Below are 19,974 nucleotides of genomic sequence, written 5' to 3' on the forward strand. Positions count from 1 at the left end.
AAGGCTGGGGTCACTGAGAAGAATGTACCAGTTTTTAGTGATGTAATGATGTTTTTTTATATCGTAGGCCATGTTGCTGTACTGTGTGGTGAAGTAGATTCTGAGAGGTGTTGCTAACGGGGTCTCTTGTTCAGATGATGATTCCTGTCTCAGGATTTGGCTCCGGTGAAAGCTTGATCGAGGCCCTTTTTGTTGTAAGCCCTATGTTCAAATCGGTGATACATGTCTTTGGCTTGGTGCTCAAAAATCATTCTCAGTATATCTCAAATCCCTGTCAGCCTTTGAAACTGGCCATATGCTATATTTGATACGAGGCATTTTGTGTGGTAACCATCCACCTTCAAGATGGTGACGATCAACAATGATTCTCAGGTCCAGAAAATGTGTATTACAAACTGAATTTGATGTTGGGGTTAGTGGTGTTAAGGTATATAAGGTAAAAGAATAATAAAAAAGATCACCAATATATATCCTGTTCCACTCGATGTTGTCTTTGAAAAGATTGGTCTGGCTCTATATGTGCCTTTCTTTCCAAAGTTCCCAATAGTACACACGGCTGTGCCCCTCACCTGTCTGTAAAGTCTAGTTTATGAACTTCACAATAAAGTCTGTGGGAAGAGTTCACTTTTGGTCTCTGTTGTAAATAGTAATAAAGCATCTCAGCTGTCAAATAGTCTTTGTTTGTGTGCAGAGACTCCACACTATAGTGACTTAGTATGCATCGTCAATGCGCTGTAACTCCTCAAACGTTTTAACACGTGATGTCCTGGAGATATGCTTCCAGAGAGCTGGTGACTGGTTTGATGAGAGAGTGAATGTATTTAGACGCTGGATCAGTGATAGTATCAATGATATTATGATGGGCCTGCCTAGGAGTGTGTTCAGATGTTGTTAACATTTGAAGGCAAACTAGGGTTTGGAGGCAGAAGGAAGTCACTGTGATCCATTTGTTTTCAAAAGCAGTGTCTACCATGGCTTTAAGTTTGTATTCTATCGTTTCAGTGGGATTGGAGGTTTAAGGGACATGATATTGTGGGTCCCTGAGTTGTCTGAGAGCCTCATCCCTTATCTACTGGTTGTTAATTGGGAAGACCTTTGATTTGGGTCTGAAAGGACTATATGGCACATTCACGTAGTTAACAGATGGTGCGGCTACTGCATTAGCACGCCTGTTGTTATACCATGCCTCCAAATGTAGATCACAATATAACCTGTTGTGTTATAGGAACAAGGGAAAGACCTTTTGACAGGACTTGTACACAGTCATTAGAAAAGAGTGTTGCTGAAATATTGTTTATCTTCTCCTGGTTTGGGTCCAGTGAAATCCCCCTGGCCATAGGTGGTAGTCCTAAAGTGCCGCCTTCCTCCTCTGTCTGCCCTGTCGTTTTTTTTCTAGTTGTGGAGGCTTACCGATACTGATACAGAGGGAGCTTGACTGTTTCTATAACATGACAAAATAATATATTGTCTTCTCCTTGTAATCATCCATGTCTTGTATTCTTTTTTTTAAATATTTAGTCTTTGCCAGAGAGTTTGTCAATGTCTTCGCGGCGTTTTACTTTCCGTGATGACGTAGTTCCGCCCTGAGTCTTTTTAGCTACCTTGATTAAACACATCAAATCCAGTGAACATTTGTTAAGGATTGTCTTCCATTTGTTTTTAAAGTCTGGATTGTCCCTGCTAAAGAAGGGAAACTGATTCTTAAACCTCTGGGCATAATTTCCTCTGTCCAGTAGTGAAAAAGTGTGATAGCATGTAATTCAAATGTCTTGTCCTTTTCCAGGAGTTTTCTTAGATCTAGGTAAGAGGCCTGTGCCTCAGTGATTTTTAATGAATCCATGTTGAACAAAGACTCCTTGACAATGATATCATTGCCTTTTTTCAATGGTGGATAAAAATGTATTACTCAATCTCTGTGACATCCTGACTATAAAAAAGGCCGACTATCCAGAGCAGCAGAACGGAGCAACTCGCCAGACTAAGCCCCAATTCACTGATTCTGAAGAAAGAATAGGGAGTGCTGTACTGGGTCAAGAAGCTTGGTGTCGGTGATGTTGAAGTAAAAATTGGTTTCTCTTCAAGGAAAAGGCAAGTAGTCGAGTAAGAATAAAAACCAATGACTGTCCAGCTCACTTTAAATGAAGTCCATGGTATTGGTGGGTAATCTGAAAGCATCCGAAGATCTCTGATTGTAAGTTTTCATTGACAAAGGGATAACTCATTTTGACTCGAGTCTTCATCAGGCTATGAAGTGCAATGAGGACAGGTGTTTTTTTAAATGGAAACCCATGAGGAGATCATGTGACAAGAGGAAATCATCATCATCATGTTATCATGAGCACAGTGGCAGCGAGTGAGACATAGGAATGACTCTGTAAAATGGCTTGACAGACAGCGCGCTTAGATTTTCTAACAGGAGCTGACTAACCCAGTCTCTTGTTGACCTGGATTTGGGAGCTCAAATCATTTTATTGACAGGATGCCTGTCATAGACACCTCATGGTTGAACAGGGCTTAGTTGAGTGCTTGCTAAGTACACACACACACGCATTCTCCCTATTACACAGGCTCATAAAAACCGGCACACACAAAAGAAAGAGAGGAAGTGACTCACTCTGGCTTTTAGTCTTGATGATACAAACATGAGCCGTGCATATTTAGTTTGAAGGTTATAATGATGTAGTGACCATTCCTTCTCCTATTTTGAAAAGAGGGCACAATATCTATCCCCCTGTGCCTTGGGAGTTATTCTAATGGTTTTTTAAAAAAGTGTATTTTGGGCAGTGCCACTCAAACCAATAACCTCCATGTTAATACACACTGTGAATGAGAGAGGAGATCACCATGAAGACACATGTTCCAAGAAGAAGCTTGATTCTTCAGCACAAGATTTGTAGAGTTTGTTATTTGTGACTGAACTTAAAAGTTGTTGTTTTCTCTATGGCATTATGCATCACAGCAGAGGACGTTCACTGTTATAGAGATTCACATTTCTTCACTAGTCTAGTACATTAAATCCCTCCTTGTTTTATATAGCGCATTATCCCTGTTTATTGGTCACTTGTCATCAACTGTTTCACAACCCAACCATATTAAGTTGTATGAATGTGTTGACTTTGTGTTTTTACACTCTCAGCTTGCTCAAACCTTGTTTTTACATTGTTTTTCTCTGACGCATCATTCGGTGCTTCTTCATGCTTCTGAGCTTGTTCTTTAATTCATGAACCAGCTATTCTATACTAAAGAGAATTGGGTTCTTTAAAAAACAAAATTCGAACAAACCAAATGAAAAATGCTCTATGTTGCAACAAGGAAGAATCATTTTGATGCCAAAGTACTAAGAACAGTATATCTACATTTTTTGTTGCTCATCTGCAATGTTAATAAAGCAGTGAGGTCACTCAGCGGTGGACATAAAACATTCATAGTCTGTGAGTCAAATGCCAGACAAGAAAGGTGTTTGTGCAGCTGGAAATGTCTGTCGACAGACAGACTGAGATGTCACTGTAACTACAAGATACAGTTTTGAATGGTGTTGTATTGTGAGTGAGGGAAGTTGTCTCGTTTTGGTCCTGATATTCTAAAGCTCAGTTGGACACAAGCTAACAATATAAATGGGAGAAACAATAAATGGAGGTTCGCTGCTGCTGCTACTGAGTTGACTCTACAATATGTTAATTCCTTGAGCAAAGTACTTTTATCTTTATCTGCTGCCATCACTGTAAAAGTCTTGCTACTGAAGTCACTGTATTCGACTGTGTTTTTTGTATTTATTATTGGCCCTGTCCTGACATCTTTTCCATGAAATGTTGGAAAACAAGTTGAAGAGCTTTTAGAGACGAGGCCCTTTTCTGAAAATCCCCTCAGTGAATTCACTCAGATAGTTTTGTAACCTCTTAGAGACGCGTTTGTGTGAGTAAGCCTCCCAAGGGATCCATTGCTACTGCAGGATTTCCATCTCTCTCTAGCCCCAGGTTCTTACCCCGTCCCAGGGGAGCCAAATCAGTTTAGGCAAGGGAGCAAGGTCTTAGAAAGAAGAGGTCCAAAGAGATGAACCGGTATATCATAAATTATAGATGCGATTACTAATCAGGAACTGTGATTAATCTTAATCAAAGGGTCATATTGAAGTCCAGGCTCTCACTAATGAATGTAAGTGTGTTACTCTGGAGACAAGAGGGGTGGGTTTAATGGAGAAGGTTTTTATTCCAAATGAAAGGGAAGAGGTCTGAATCAATGAATAGCAGTGAGAATACATTAGACTGTCTGATGTGGAAAGAGACGAGTAAGACATTAGGGTAATTCTTCAGGTTACATCGAGAGAAGAGCAACCTTTTCTTACTTTAACCACTTCAGCTCTTTATTTTTAAGTTTTTCTATTTGTCAGATACATATCTATAAATATCTATATAATATATATACATACATACATGGAATTTGTGTGATGAGATTATTCGAGAGTATTTCTAAGCAAACAATATTGCTACTCCCTTATGGCTTTAATACATTCCACAGAACCAAATTACTTTGACACACTGTCTTCCATCTTCACAGCTTCATTTGAAAATGTGATAGGTGGGTACCAGATAAGTGGATTGATGTGGTTCATGTTCTTCTTTCTCCTTCCTCCAGGGTACTCCGGCAAGTTTTGTCCGCTACAGAGTGGACCTGGACAGGTCACCGTACAGCGGGAGCATCTTTGATGTGGAAGAGGTAACTGGAAGAGTCATCACTAAGGTCAACCTCAATGAAGAGCCCAGTGTCACCTTTAAGGTGAGTGGTGGTGATTATCTGCTGTCCCTTGTAATGTCGGTGTGTTGCTGCCGAGATGTAAATGTCGAGAAACTTAGTCCAGAAATTGTCCATAGTGAATGGTTATACAGATAGATTTGGCAGAAAGGGAGCTGCTCTTTGAGAGAGCTCTCAGGGAATCCAACAATATCAATCAACGATTAAATCACCCGTAGCAACAATATAGCGCATAAGGAGGAGATTGGGGTGGAGGTGGAAAGAGCTGTGGCAGCAAACAGCGTATCAGCAGAGTGATAGTGAGAGGTGTCAGGTTATAAAGTCAACACCTGCATACTTACTATTGGACATTAGTGGTCAGCTGATAGCCTCACAGCTAGTGAAAGAGCCAGTGATTGTGAAGCATGAATTAAACAGCTGATGGCATTCATCTATTACACTTAAATCATCATCTTCCTAATTTGGATTTTTATAAAAAGGAAAATGTTAAACTGTTGTTAGTATGTACAAAATAGCTACAGTATATAAGCTTTCAACATTTGACTTGAGCTAATAATGATGATGGGGATCTTATGGGGGCACTAGTATAATTGATGATTGGTGAACGCTATTATAATGATAGTCATCATTAAAATCTCATCCTGTATCACAAATACAAGAAGTTATTTACAGCATGGATGCTTTCTTGTTCTCCTGATTGATGTTAAGTGCTGTGCCTGCATGTTTTAGGGTACTAAAGGTTGCACTGAAGATCAGCGGGTTAGAAATGTGCACATTGACAGTTTCAGGGCAGTATTACTGAATTGTCTCAGTGGACATGTGATTGCTTCTCGTGTGTCTGCGACCAGTAATATTGATTTTTTTTTATCGATCAAACAAATTCCCTCCCAAGTGCTCACATAAAGGGTCTTTTACCAACTTAAAATGACCTAACATCGGCATATCTCTCGTTGTGAACAGTGGACCAGATGCTTTGGGACATTAGCAGATGAGCTGCTTACACTCCAATCTTGTCTGGACACCTCTATGCTCTTTTTCTCCTCCTCTGTTTTTCTTTAAACATTTATCTGTGTTTATTCTTTTTCCGCCTATCTCCCCCTCTCTGCCACCTCGCTCCCCTTGCTTCCCCCCCAAGCACCATTCTCCACAGTCTATGAATGTAGATCAATACATTCACACTCGCTCTCTGGGAGCTTTGCAGGCTGCTCACCAGATCATATTTTACCAGTCTGTTTTTATTAGGATTCCAAACATGTCGAGCAAAAATGCCTGGCAACCTCAAAAAGGTTTTGTGTAGTGTTTGTTTGTGTAGTGAGTAGTAGTATGGTAAAGAATAATAATAATTGTGTGCTTGCATTTGCATGCATGCATGCATGTGTGTGTGTGTGTGTGTGTGTGTGTGTGTGTGTGTGTGTGTGTGTGTGTGAGTGTTGTTGATGTGCTCTCTCCTGCCCACTGCAGTTGTTTGTGATAGCCTATGATGATGGAGAGCCTGTGAAGTCTAACAGCACTTCGGTGGAGATCACCGTTCTTCAGCCTTCCCGCATCCCGATCTTCACCCAGGAGGAGTACAGGTACGTCTCCTTGACACACTGTTGATGCAGCTGCCTCTGCCTGCAAATTAACACATCAAAGAGCAGCTTAGGCTGTAGCACCAGGCAGGTTAGCGATTGTGAACAAAAGCTGGAGTAAGTAGCGGACAAAGAATCTTTAAAAAAAAACACACACATTTATGTCACATCTTCTACTCAGCTTCTGTTAAACGTTGATTATTATTTTATCACAAGGTAAATTACATGTTCTCACTTGAACTGCCGCAAATGGCCGTGAAGTCACTATTCTTCATACATTTAGTATTTTGGGATAACGATAGTTATCTGGGCATTATTGCGCTTCCCGAATAAAGAGGCCCCAGTTTCGATTCTGTGTCTCCGTCTTTATCACGCTGTCTTTTCCGTGCATGACTGATTAATGAGTTTTGAGTATAAATATGCATAAGAGCTTCGGGGTAGATGCTGCAGATCGTCACTGCTGTAAACCACATTTGTTTCTCTCCGAGGGTAAAGCCTCTGAGTTTATTAAGAGTCTCATTTGACAAGATTAAGTGTTTAGACCGGTAAACTGGCAGAGAGAGAGAGATGCAGGATGAGGGAACATAATCTGCAGTGCTCTGAGATGACTGGCTGCTGCACATGCGATATACGGCTGTACTGGGCGACGGCGAGGGCTCGGTGGAGTTTGTCTGTACTGATGGTATTGTGACTCAGGAGGAGGCCAAGAAGTCATTTATAATTAAAGATAAACATGGATTATTAACACTCTCCAGCTGAAGCGGCTTTGAAAAATCCTCCATGATGAGCAAATAGGAGCATTAACTGTGCTGTCTATTTTGTAATGCTGCGGTATAGGTACCAGTCTGCAGTGTTCAGGAGACTCTAGCCAGACTGAAAAGCTTCAAGGTCTGATGGCAAAGTTGCCTGGCACAATGCAGTTCCTGGGAGCTTAAAGTAAAGCTTGTTTAAAGTGGATTGTTTTACTAACTTGCATGTCAGTCAAAGTAGGGAGTCTTGGCAGACTACACTCTGTAACAGAATTTGATATGCCTTTATGCATAAGACAGGGAATGTAAGGCCTGGCCAACTTGTCAACACATCAAGGCGAGGTGTGCGTATCTTTGTTTGTGCACTGGTATGCCTTTCTGCCCATCTCACTTACTTTCGTGGATGTGTGCCTGTTGACTGTGTGCCTGTTTGTGTCAGTACTTGTGTATTTCCTAATACAGATGAGTTTGTGTGCATTGCCTACATCCTTTGTAATCCAGCACTTTGTGTGTGCGCTCACGTTCTCCCGTTGCTCAGCTTTATTCAGTGATTGATACGCAGGCACAGCGGCACAGCCGCTGAAAGGCCATTGATTAACACTTTGAATGAGTGCTCTGTCTGACACACACACAGAGGGTCGGGACCAAAGGCACAGACCTTTGTAAGGTGTCACATTGACAGTGCCAACCACACGCAGTGGCAGGCCTGCTGTAAATTGTGAGCCATGGAAGCATTAACCAGGTGCGCGAGCCTCTCCTGCTGGACGAGGCTCTCTCCAGCGGAGAGCGTCCAATCTGCTCGCTCTGCGATGATCTGTCTCCTCGTTCCTCGCCTCTCTATCTCTCCCTGAGGAACCTTCTGAGCACAAATCACTCTCTAAACGTCCACAGAAGATCTCGTCTGTCTCCGTACAGGCAGTTAGTTATGGCAGCAATCAGGTAAGCTATGCCTACAGCTCCAGAGCACACAATTAAAACAACTCTGCAGGGCTTTGGCTGACTTAATGATTTCTGCTCCTGCTTTATGGTCGGTCCCCTCCATCTGTCAGAGGGAAATGAGGGGCTCCTAGTCGTTGTTGGCTAAAATAAATGGCTTATACCGCAGTTGCTACTGTAGCAGCATGTTGCCACTTGCTTTTCAAAAGGTTTTGAGCAAAACACCTGGTGTTGTTTCTGTGGAAATACAAATGATATGTTTAGAGTTTCACAACCTCTCTGAAATTATTTTTAACATAATCCTTGTGGCTATACCGTATTGGGAGAGATTCTCTGTTTTTTTAGGGCCTTGATAACATCATCTTGATAGCTGCAAAATCTGCTGCAACTTTGGCAACACTTTTGCAAAATATCTGTGTGTTATAACTTTCATCATCATTCTTTATTATTTAGTTGTTGTTTTTACTTTTCTATTTCTCATAAACACTGTAGATATCTGATATCAATTCCTTGTCACACAGTCTTGTCTTCAGCCCTGTCTCAAAAAAATACATTTTCAAATAATGCTTTTACTACATTAAATGTATCTTTATCAAACACCAGGTGTTTTGCAGACATGTTTAACTCATGATCTAATAATCAAGCATTGTCTTGGCCTTGTTTTTAACTGAAACTTGGCAAGACCAAGAAAACTGCAGCAGTTCTTATTGAGTCAACTTCAGTTTTATGAGCGACCTCTCAGACGGTTGGCTAAAACTAAACATGGAAAAGCAGCATTCAGTTTGTATGCACCACATATCTGGAACAAACACCCAGAAAACTTTTTCTCTCTCGGTTCTTTTAAATTAGGACTTTTCCATTTCTTGCACTGCACTGCAATTTTTATTCTACTGTTTGATTTGACTTGACTTATTTATTTGAATCTTATTTTTAGCTTCTTTTTTATTTTGCATACTCTTTTTTTAAATCCTATTTGAATTTTTTTTCTATCGTCTTTTTCTATTGACTTGTGTTTTTTATATCTTGTCTTAAAGCCTTTGTGTCTTAAAAAATGTGCTTGTTAAAAGATTTTTTAATTTATGCAGTATTAGTGATGTGATGTCATTATTTGATGCATTATGGGAGAAATTAAAGGTAGAGTTTACCCTTAGATCCATGCCTTCTTTCAAATATAATGGGACTAAATGTCACAAAAATGCATTTGAAAAACTCAACAGCAATGTCTCTTTCCAATGACTTGGTTACTCAAGATAATTCACAGACCTTGTTTCGAGCAGTTTCATGAAGGAACTATCTTTTTCAAGCATAGTTCCTTCATGAAACTTTTCAAATGTTGTTTTGGCGCTTTTAGCCCCACAAGCCGAGGGCCATAGATATATCCAACATTGGCAATTTACACCAAAATGATCCAGATTGAGAGACAGCAAAACAGATAAGAGTCATACAAACATGTATTCTTGATTTTTGGGTGAACTGTCCCTTTAAGTGACTATGGAGTCAGGACTGTGGTTATGAATAAGCTGCATCCTACAGCAGCCCTACCACCTCCAAAAATGTTGGGGGGGCGGGTAGCGGTGGGAATTGCCAGAGATCCCGCGATACGATATTATCACGATACTGCGATATGCTGAGTATTGCGATAACATATATTGCGATTTATTACTTTTTTCAACCGCAAATGATGTCCCCAAAGGAAAACTGTGTCAACATGTTTTATCGAATAAGATAAAGTTTTCAGTCTGTTCATCTCACTTCAATCATTTTTATTGCAGCGAAATGGGATTGTCAAGCAGACAGACGGACTAACACTGTCATAAATGTTGCACCTGACAAACTGAACTGTTTGTATTACAGTCTACATAGTCCAACTTCACTGAATGCAAACGCGTTGTCGGTTACAACCACCAGGTTTTTGTCGGCAATCCCCCATTCTTGTGCTGCATTTTTTTTACAGGAGGCAAAAAGTGTATAGTTTATGTAATAAAAGATCGATACTTGGCTGTATCGATACAATATCGCCACGCAAAATGTCGCGATACTATGTATCTATTTTTTTCCCCACCCCTAGGGGCGGGGGGTATGATTAAAGTACTGTGAACGGCTCATTTAGATGGTACTCACGGACACAACCCTTTGGGGAAGTCTTTAGCACTGGGCACATGGGAAGGGAATGAATATTTATTTTCCCCTGTGTGTATGGCTGGAGATGAGGAGGGGTAAGCTTCTCCACTTCTCTGGCCTCAGTGTTACAAACCTGTGGTCTGAGCAGTTTTCCGTGCTGCTTATCTCCCCGCAGCACTTCCCCTTCTAAATCTGCTCTAAATCACATGAGACTTTTGCCTCACCGCTCCTGAGTATGTCATTTTGCTCTCCTCTTCCTCCCCCCTCCCCCCCAAGCCTCCTCTCAGTTTATACCTCTCTCTGTCAGTTTCTCTCTCACTTTGTTTTCCCTTTTCTTCTCTCCGCAGTAGCCCTTCATTTTCTCCTCAGCGAGGGGGTGAATTTCTTTCTGTGTGATTCAGTGTGCCTGTGCTAACACTTGGACAAGTGCATTCCTTCATATACTTGATATGTGTTGTGCTCTAGATTAACCTATTTTGGCCCAAATGATTATCTGCTTAACTGCCAACTGTCATTTAACATATGTCCATATTTATATATTAACAGTTACCTCGTAAAATCTTTCAAAAGTTGGTCATTTTAGTGATTGAAGAGGATATCATTTGGGAGGGAAATGTCACACCATTATTTAGTTCACTGTAGTCGCAGACAGCAGATGTTAATGCCATACCTGTCACATTATTATGCAGTCTGTCAAATCTGAGAAGAGCACCACAGCCCATTATTGAGCAAGGCTCAAGTTGTACTGCATAGTAAACAGTGTCAACATGGAGTATTACGACAATCAACAACATGCTGTCACTATATGCTTGCCGCCCCACTAATTACTCAAATTAGTGACTGTATGCTAAAAGGACTGTGTAGGCATTTTGTTTGCTCCTCCATTCATACACCTACAAGCACATAAATCGAACATTTTCTTGGTTGCAGCCTCTTAAAGGTGCATTTTTTATGTAATGGAGAGACAACTTATCTCAGCCTTTAAACATTGCATTTCCCTATTTCTCCATTAGCCATTCTTACTCTGGTCATTATTGTGAATGTCGGTGGTCATAGCTCAAACTGGGGAATATAATACAACACGTCTCTTTCCTGCAGTTTCTTGATGTTTACAGACCATGGAGACTGCCAGTGTAAATTTTATGACCGCGGTGTGACCATTGATTTAATGTTCTCAGCGGTCCGCCTCACAAATGGCTGCACCTGAAGTACTTGAAGTAGACATATCATGTAGCTTGAAATACCAGCCACCCTGGACTCCACAGCCATTGGCCTCTCATCAAAAAGCAATTAATTGCCAAATTAAATTAAAGGGAAAAAAAACTGCTTCACATTTTAGAGGATAAACTTAACTCTGTCCCCTCCATCAACTCTTCCTGAGATGTGGAGGAAAATAGCATTCATCATTTTGAGAGAAAACTAATCCATCCATATCATTTCTAATTCAGACAAGGCTGCAATTCTCCCATAATTAGGCAGATGACATGCTTTCATAGCGTACAGCTCTTTTATTGGCTGCCTTCTTGGAACTGTTGTCCTGCCAGACGTACACACAAGTGATGGAGGTGCTCACAGCCTACTCGTTTATGCTCATTGCCAGGCATTTAAAGGGTTAGCTGTAAACCCTACAGTGTGCTCTCCCACACACTGCCGTCATGCCTCACTGCAAACATACATTAAAAAAAGCAAACCTTAGCCCTCTCTTATTTCTTTCTATTCATCCATCCATCCATCTATCATTCCATCCTTCCTCCTCTGCTATAAGGTGTGGGGCACTGTCATACTTCTGAAGGGCATGATTGATTTTCAGCCGCAGGTTTGAATCTGCTGCCCTGAGTCTTAAACCTCTAAGCATCAAGAGCGTACTGACCTTTCACTTGTCTCTGCTAAGTAGGCAAGCATCACTTTGCTGTCTAACAGCCGCCAAGTCACACTCCTAGCACACATCCCACATGTCAGCTAAAGGTCGGTGCAGAATGCCAGAGAAGAAAAGCAGTATGACCTATTATTAAAGGCTAACTTTCCGGATAATTATCAGTAAGTATGAACAGTATTTGTGGATGCAAACTATCTAATCCAGTGCATGCTTCTGACTAATTATATTGTTTGTATTTGGTCTGAACGGCTATTTCCAGCTAGAAAGGTGAGCAGCTACATTATCCAATACTACTGAGAGTGGTGGTGAAGTTGCACGTTGCTGCATGAGATGCTGTGTAAGCTTTGGTACAAATGAAAGAACTCCTCTTAAATCTGTCCTGCCTATTCTCACTGGTGCTTCATTTTTTTGAGATGCAAGTTATTTAATTATCTTAATTTAAACAGAACAAGGGATGAAAGCAATACAACAGCGTAAATGTGAGAGACAAGTGCAATTCAAGGGTTTTATTTACACAAATTCCAATGTTCAGGGCAAACGCATCACTTTCCTCAAACACATTTAATAGGTAACATGGCAAAATAATGCAGCTCTCATATAGCCTCGTATGAACTGAGATCCAAATCACAAACTTAGCGACAGGCATGAGTAATGAAGACACAGAGACAAAAGGGGGGACGAGGGAAGTTACCTATAAAGAAAAGAGATAACATTAACTGTAATTTGTTGAACCCACAATATTTCTTTGCTCTGAGTGATTTAAGATCAGAATTAAGTTTTTATCTCTTTTGTAAATGACTACTATGGACATCACCGAATAAACCAGTAAAGGTAAAATGAAACAGTTTGGAGAAGTTCAACTCAACCCATTCACATAATGCCACATTCATGTCATATTGGAATTATCGTCATTCCCGACATACCAGTAATAATTACGACTGGGACGCTCAATTTTTTTCTGAAAGCTCGACTCTATCTGACTTGTCCCCTAATCATTTGGAAGTGGAAGAATCCATCACTCAATAAGTAAACCAAAATGTAATCGTTTTGGTATTATATTGTCAATGCACAGTATTTTAATCCAGTAACAAGACTTTCTCTGTAATCTTGAAGACATGATTACTTACAAATTGTTATAATTTAATTATTTCCCATCTCTGCCATCACTCCCACAATATGTGAACATTGTAAAAGAGACATGTGAATGGGCCGTTACTGAAAACATTCAAAGAGGGTTTCTGTAAATTGTGTTAACCAGTCCAACACACAATCTCAGATACTGATATTTCTAACAGCATTTTTGCTAGTTAGAGAGGTACTTGTGTCTTTCTGTGGGCCAGGCCTCCTGGTGTTGGTGTGGTCGAATAGATCATCTGTGCAGGAGCAGTAATTTGACAGTAAAACAGGCAGGATGGCATCAGTACCTATGGCACCGTGTATATCACTTTGCAAGCCTCAATGGCCGGGCCAGTTTGGACAACACATTCATTCACCAGCATCCAGACATTTGACGGCCAGGTCTCCTCTTGTGTGCTAAATGACCCAGTGGATGATATGTGAAGTAATGTCCCGTGGGCTCACATTGCTAAGCTGGCACACAGTGTACCACTGTCTGGCTGCACAGTAAATGTTGTTTCTCCAGCTTTGCTTATGTTTTCCATCTTGCCCTCCGGAAGATATTTTTTGATTGAAGCCCCCTTTATTTCTCGTGGAACTCAGAAAAAGGGCTCAGTGTGAATACAAAAGAAGCTGTGGGTCTGGTGTGGCAAGATAAGTGATCAGAGGAATAGCTCAGGGAGGAACATGATCAGACGAAGGGTTGTAAACATTTGTTTTTCTTGTTTTATAGAACACAGTGGTTTAATGTGAAGACTTGCATGACTTCATGTCAGCGGTGTTGGATTTCTGAGATGTTTGTGAGAACCAGAGCATTTTATTTGTGTGCAAAATCCTCTTAGCAAGTGAGTCAGCAGCTCATAAACATTATGCGCAAATATCTGCTAGTGTTGAAGATGATTTACAACTGAGAGTATTTGCTGGAGGAGGTGTTGAATTGTTCATTTGTACAGAATTTGAGGAAGCCTCGATTGGCTTAGATAAAACGTGTAATAATAGTTTGGAATCTAAGTAGCTAGGGATAATGTTGTGTTTGAAAGCTGCAGGGCTTTGATACTTAGAATAAGCTGTTCAGTGCTAGGGAGCTCGAACAGCAAATGTACACTTATTATGCATAACACAAATTCATTTTTTAAGATGAACATTTGATGCAGAATGACTTTAAAATTGCCCCCCATCTAACAGGGCTATTGCCTTGTATTTGTGTCTCAGCGATTATGAAAAATCGAACATTATAATATGTAAGAGCAAGAAATTGCTTCAATAGTTACTGAAATAACTATAATGCTTAAGATATGCAGACATAGCTTTCCTGTTAAAATGTATTGTTAATGACAAAGATGACAGTGTGATCATCAGAGGCTGACAATGAGGATAATACATTTTACTATTGTACTGCTAATTGTCCTTATAAATAGGTAATCAGCGTGCAATCTTCTTTTTTTTTTAAGAAGCTAAACATCAAATATCCAACGGTAAACCTTCATTGATGTCACATGGCAATGATAGTGAAAACAATATTTTGGATACTAACACTAAATCAAATGGCTCCCTGGACTGTGAAAGAGGTGGTAGCTACTGCAACAGCTATATTTGATTAGCTTGATCAGTCCACACATTAGAGACGGTAACCAAAATAAATGCTTAGGTGCAACAAGGTCAAAGATAATTCAATAGAATTCATAATAATTCAACAATAATCAGAAGCAGAGCAGCAATCTCTGCAGTGATGTTAGCTACTGAAAATAGTTTACAATTAAGGTTTTGATCCAAGATAGTAGAAAATAAGTACTAAAATGCAGTATTCTTCATTGTTTTTGAAAACAACAAAATAGCTTATAATATATACAATCTTCCCCACCTTCCTTGTTTTTGCTCCTGAGCATTTCTTTTGTTAAATGGTGAGTTCACCGATCAGCATCTACTGTATCTAACCTTTCTATAATCTTTTATGTGTTATCATGTCCTGCCTTCTGATGGTGTACAAACACATATGCGTCATATAAAGAGCTTTCCATACAATCCGCCAGAATGCAGTAGGACATTTATCTACCATCACACTTTACCCTGTATTATAATGTACATGGATTCTTTTTTTGTATTTTAGTGGGCAGCACAGCGCTCTTGTGGAGGATGTGTGCTCATGCATCCTTTAATAAGAAGTATTAATGCAATTTAATCTGTACTTTCTGACTGGCAACACTGATGCAGTAACCTTTATCCCGCTGGGCCGTTGTGGATGTTGCTTTCACAGTTGGGTGTTTTTTATCCACAATGGCAGTACCAAAAGGCTGGCTGTTGGACCCTGCACTATTTTCCAAAACCTTTCGAATATCTTGAGTGGTTTCAGAATATTGCAATAGCTCTTTTTATCTCTGTTTCCCGTTTACCTTTCTCCCTTTCTCCTCTTGCCAAACATAACCTATAATCTTTAAAGTTCACTCTTCAGTCAATAACACACCACAGCTCAAACATTAGGATAACATTATATTAAATAAGTGACGGTTTATCTCAGCGTGAACTTTGATTTTAATGGACTGCAGTCCTGGGAAAAAGGAAAATGCGTTTCACTGAAGTTTAATGCTGGGCAAGGATTGACATTTAGCACATAAATATGTTAAGGACTCAGTTGCATGGTAAGAAACCAATATTTTTCTCAAAGAACAGTGATGCATTTTTTAAATGACACACATAATACAGTATTTACAGTTGCTGGCTTAGATTTTTACAATAAAATACAGTTTCCAACATCTGGAACTGGGATGTTGCGATTAAAATGCAATACTTGAGTCATGAGCCAGTCATTGTTTATGTTAGATAAGCTAATGCATTTTGAAAACCCGTCATAAGATTCAGCTTAAAAGGCTGGTTCTTATGTATATCATGCTGTGTGACGAAGCTGACTTTGCCTTTGCGGTCAAAATCACTTAGAAATGTGATTTTTATAGAGAACATGAGTTCTGGACTCAGCAATGTTTTTCATGTTTGTCTGCTTATGTTCGAGGAGGCGCTGAAATGCATCCCCTATGTGTAATTTGTTTTAAGTCAGAGGAGTCTGTTTGTCACTCTCCCAATATGCTTCCAGGCAGGAACAAACAAGTTAACACCAGGGTGACATAACAGCGAGCTAACAAACTCTCAAGCACATATCCCCCTTTAACAGTCATTGAATTAGGCTGATTCATAATTGCTGAATGAAATGTACCATGCAATACCACCATCAGTAGTCAGGCAGAAATGTGGTGCAACACATTTGCAAGTGCATATGTACGTATATGGTCATCCACATCCAGACAATGTTTATAACGTTTGCTTGCGTGCACATTAACGTTAAATGACTCATATCCGTCTTTGTTGTTGTTCGAGAGCTTTACCCAGCACTGGATCCACGCATTCACCAGACGAACACTGAATTAATCAGAGACTTGCACACAGCGAGGTCACTCCTTGTATCTCCCTTCGTGTCCATCGGCGCTCGTGCACTCTGTGATGCAATCCATGCATAGAGAGGGAAAGCAAGGTAGAAAGAGAGTCAACACGGTAACAGAGGCCCCTGTGGTGCACGACAAGGTTTCTACGCCTCTGCCTTGTCTCATAAGCATCACTCAGCCATTGGCCCTGGGGCAGAGTGCTCGCTGGCACCTGTGTGCCGCCCGCGCTTCTCAGTGGCATGTCATTCACCTTCTCTCATGTTGACACCAAGACTCTCTGCTGCTGGGTGTAGACATGTCAGCATCTTTCCCTTCTCTTTACCTCTCCCTCTCCCTCTCCCTCTCTCTCTCTCTCTGTCTCTCTCTCTCTCGGATGGGATTTTTCGTCATCGGAATATTAAAGAAATGAAAAGTGGCTTTGGCCCCCGCTCAGTAGTACATGGTATTGCATTATGCATAATTGAGTCTTTGAATTCGCCCACCACTCGACTCTTGAATACACAACTTATTTACCTTCTCCGGTATCTTCAAGTCTCAGTATGTCTGCCAGCTCATAACGCCCTCCATTTAATTAAAAGATATTATTGGAGTGCTTGTGCTCAAGTAGCTATTTAGATTGTTGTTCCTTTTTGACATTGTATGTGCCTACTAGACATATCTGTTCTTCTATCTGTCTATCTACCTATCAGTAGCTACTGTATCCAACCTTTCTGTGTTCATGCGACTACACCTTAATACTAATCTGCACACGTCATACACCTTTACACCTCCCTTGGCATTTCTCAGCAGCTTACAACCCTCAGGCAGAGCTACTTTGTAGGGAAGTGATAGCATGTCAGCTCTGCCTCTTCCTGGCAATCACATCATGCAGCCCAGTGCTGGCTTCACACAGAAGTTCCTAACACACTCACTCAATGAACATAATGAGTGGGTCAGCACAGGTTACACAGCCTTCCTCCAGACAGTTTTACCAAAGCAGATTGCTCCAAGAAAATGAAATATTTTGGAAAAGGCCCAGAATCTAGAAAGGCATAGTGCCTCATGCAAGAACTACTTGTCCAAACAGATTTGTTCCTCAGGGGCACGTACATGAGAATTTGTAACATTCAACAATTTTCTGGTGTCGAATATTCTTTTTCGGAATCACCTACTGTGTAATATTCTGGAATCTCTCTCTGTGATTGTCACATCCCCTTGACTTCCTTTAACGATGGACTGCTTTGCTTTAGAGAGCCACGTCTAACTTCTTGTCAATCTATTCACTGCGCACGCTATATTTCGTCTGCTGAAGTTGTAAAGTTCTTATCTTTTTTGAGTGACACATTTGTTGGTGAATGGCTGACCTGTTCTGCTCCTCTCACCCTATATAGCAATTTGGAGACATTGAGTATGCTAATGTTCAAATCTCATGAATGCAAACCTCCTCAAGAACAGGTGATGTTAAACAGGTTGAAAAGAGCAATTTACGTTTCTGCGTCTGGGCTGGGAGCAATCGTACGACCAAATCTATCACATTTTCATGTGGTCTGCCATAGCTGGTGGTGATTTTGAAAGTGGCTATTTATAACACAGCAAGGCTCAAAAATAAGTATTTTGGGGGCATTTGTTTTACTTGTTTGGGGGATCTTTCAACCTATGACGCTCAGCTGGAGTGGTTGGTGCTTGCCTCCACCTCAGCTTAACTCAGGCACCACACTGAGGCCCAAATTTGTTTTTCTGGCTGCAATAACTGCCAAGAACGGGTTGAGCAGAAGACCCTGCTTCAGGCTTCAGACATGCTACACATGTGGTTGAAACTTCCTGGCTTTCACATTAAATGGTGGACGTATTGTAAGTATATGCAGCTACAGCAGGCAATAGTAACAACTGGGTTGAAAAAGATGATTATTTGCATAACTGTTTCATACATTCACCAAATATAGTAATCCAATAAAATGATTCCTCATTGTGCACATCATTCACCCTGATATTTATATTTATTTGATTGCAAGCAACCACTTAAAGTAACATCCAAACCCTGTTGAGCAGTGGCCTATACAGCAGGTACTTAAATAGTCACACACTAGTTGAATCTGTGCTTAAAAATCTGCATCATAAACACACACTTCTATTGGCTTTAACTACGGCCGCCGAGCAGCAAGACAGTTGTTAGTGTCTGTTGAAAACAGTCTCATCTGACCAATGACACCCCCACCTTTGGGCTGTTAATCTCCAGGAAAGACATTAGATGTTCAAAAGTGCTTTAAAAGTGAAGGCACATACGTTTAGTGACAACCCTTGGTCCCAATGAATAGCACATTCATGGGACTGATTTAGAGTCACATGTTGAGCTGTGTTACACTTTGTTGTGCTCACATTGTTCAAGGGCTTGCCTTTGTGTTTCTGTCGGCCTATACCATTCTGTACGGTTAATCTGCTTATGTTAAGCCAACAATTGGTTCAATCACTGTGGAGCATGGTGCGGCTTAATGTTCCTTGATGCCACAGAGACCGCAATTATTCGGTTACAGACCAACAGTACACCTAGAGGGAAATTGATCAGGAGTCATTTAGTATTATCTAAACAACACAGTATTCACACGCCAATAAAGGCACTGTATGTTTCGTGAAATGCTTTAGGAGCGCATCGTGTTAGGTTCACTGCAGCACACTCTCAACATTACCTCCAAGGATGGTATGGTGTATCACCCACTGTCCAGGAGAATGGCTCGATTCTTCCAGAATTATTCTCCCCAAAATGTCCTTGGGGAATGTTTGTCTCTAGAGACGCGCCAAGCGTTGCTCCCAAGATGGATAGACGGATCTTTTTTACTCAAATGTCCTTCAGGAACTTCTGTTTGTACCTGCGTTTGCCTCTGAAACTTTGAGAGAGGTAAACACATATTCTATACTGACTGTTATACGTGCCAACTGTCCTCCTGCGAAGACGGTGTCATTTGTTGCCTTGACATCTGCATATCTTTCTCCAAATTCTCTGCTTCTGTGTGAATGAAGCGCTTCCCACTCTTCCTCTTCACCCTTCGGAAATTGTTTCAATCACCCTTGTGAAACCTCCCACAACTGCATTTATATATAAAATAACAATCAACCCTGAGGGAGACATTTTGCCTGACCGCGTTTTTGTTCTTTGGACAATTTTATTATTCACAATGTTATTTTTATTTGCAACACATTTGCAACACATTTTATTCACGATAAAATGTGTTGCAGCTGTGTTGCAGCTGTGGGGTCAGCAAAGACTAGAGAAGTCGAAGCATTAAATAAAATGCTACAGTACAAATATGGACTGGAGGCATCTAATCGCCTCCGGTCTATTCTCCCAAAAATACCCCATAACACTGACGTAGACTGTATAATAGAATCTGACTGTCACAGATTATGCTGTGAATATTACTCCCACGACGATGTCACCAATTTCTTACTGC

General features: G+C 40.6%; 1 protein-coding gene across 1 annotated transcript in view; it reads left to right on the forward strand.

Annotated features, from left to right (window-relative positions):
- LOC306703483 (protocadherin-15-like) overlaps positions 1–19,974 on the forward strand; it is a gene marked incomplete at its 5' end in the record, with an annotated part of 129,040 nt that overhangs the window by 76,486 nt on the left and 32,580 nt on the right. Inside the window, 2 exons of the mRNA XM_079169461.1 lie at positions 4,633–4,773; positions 6,211–6,323. Of these exons, the coding sequence (XP_079025587.1) occupies positions 4,633–4,773; positions 6,211–6,323 (254 nt within the window). The remainder of the gene's footprint in view (positions 1–4,632; positions 4,774–6,210; positions 6,324–19,974) is intronic.

The sequence above is a fragment of the Pholis gunnellus genome (genome assembly GCF_910591455.1).
Source record: "Pholis gunnellus genome assembly, chromosome: 11".
Classification (NCBI taxonomy): Eukaryota; Metazoa; Chordata; class Actinopteri; order Perciformes; family Pholidae; genus Pholis; species Pholis gunnellus.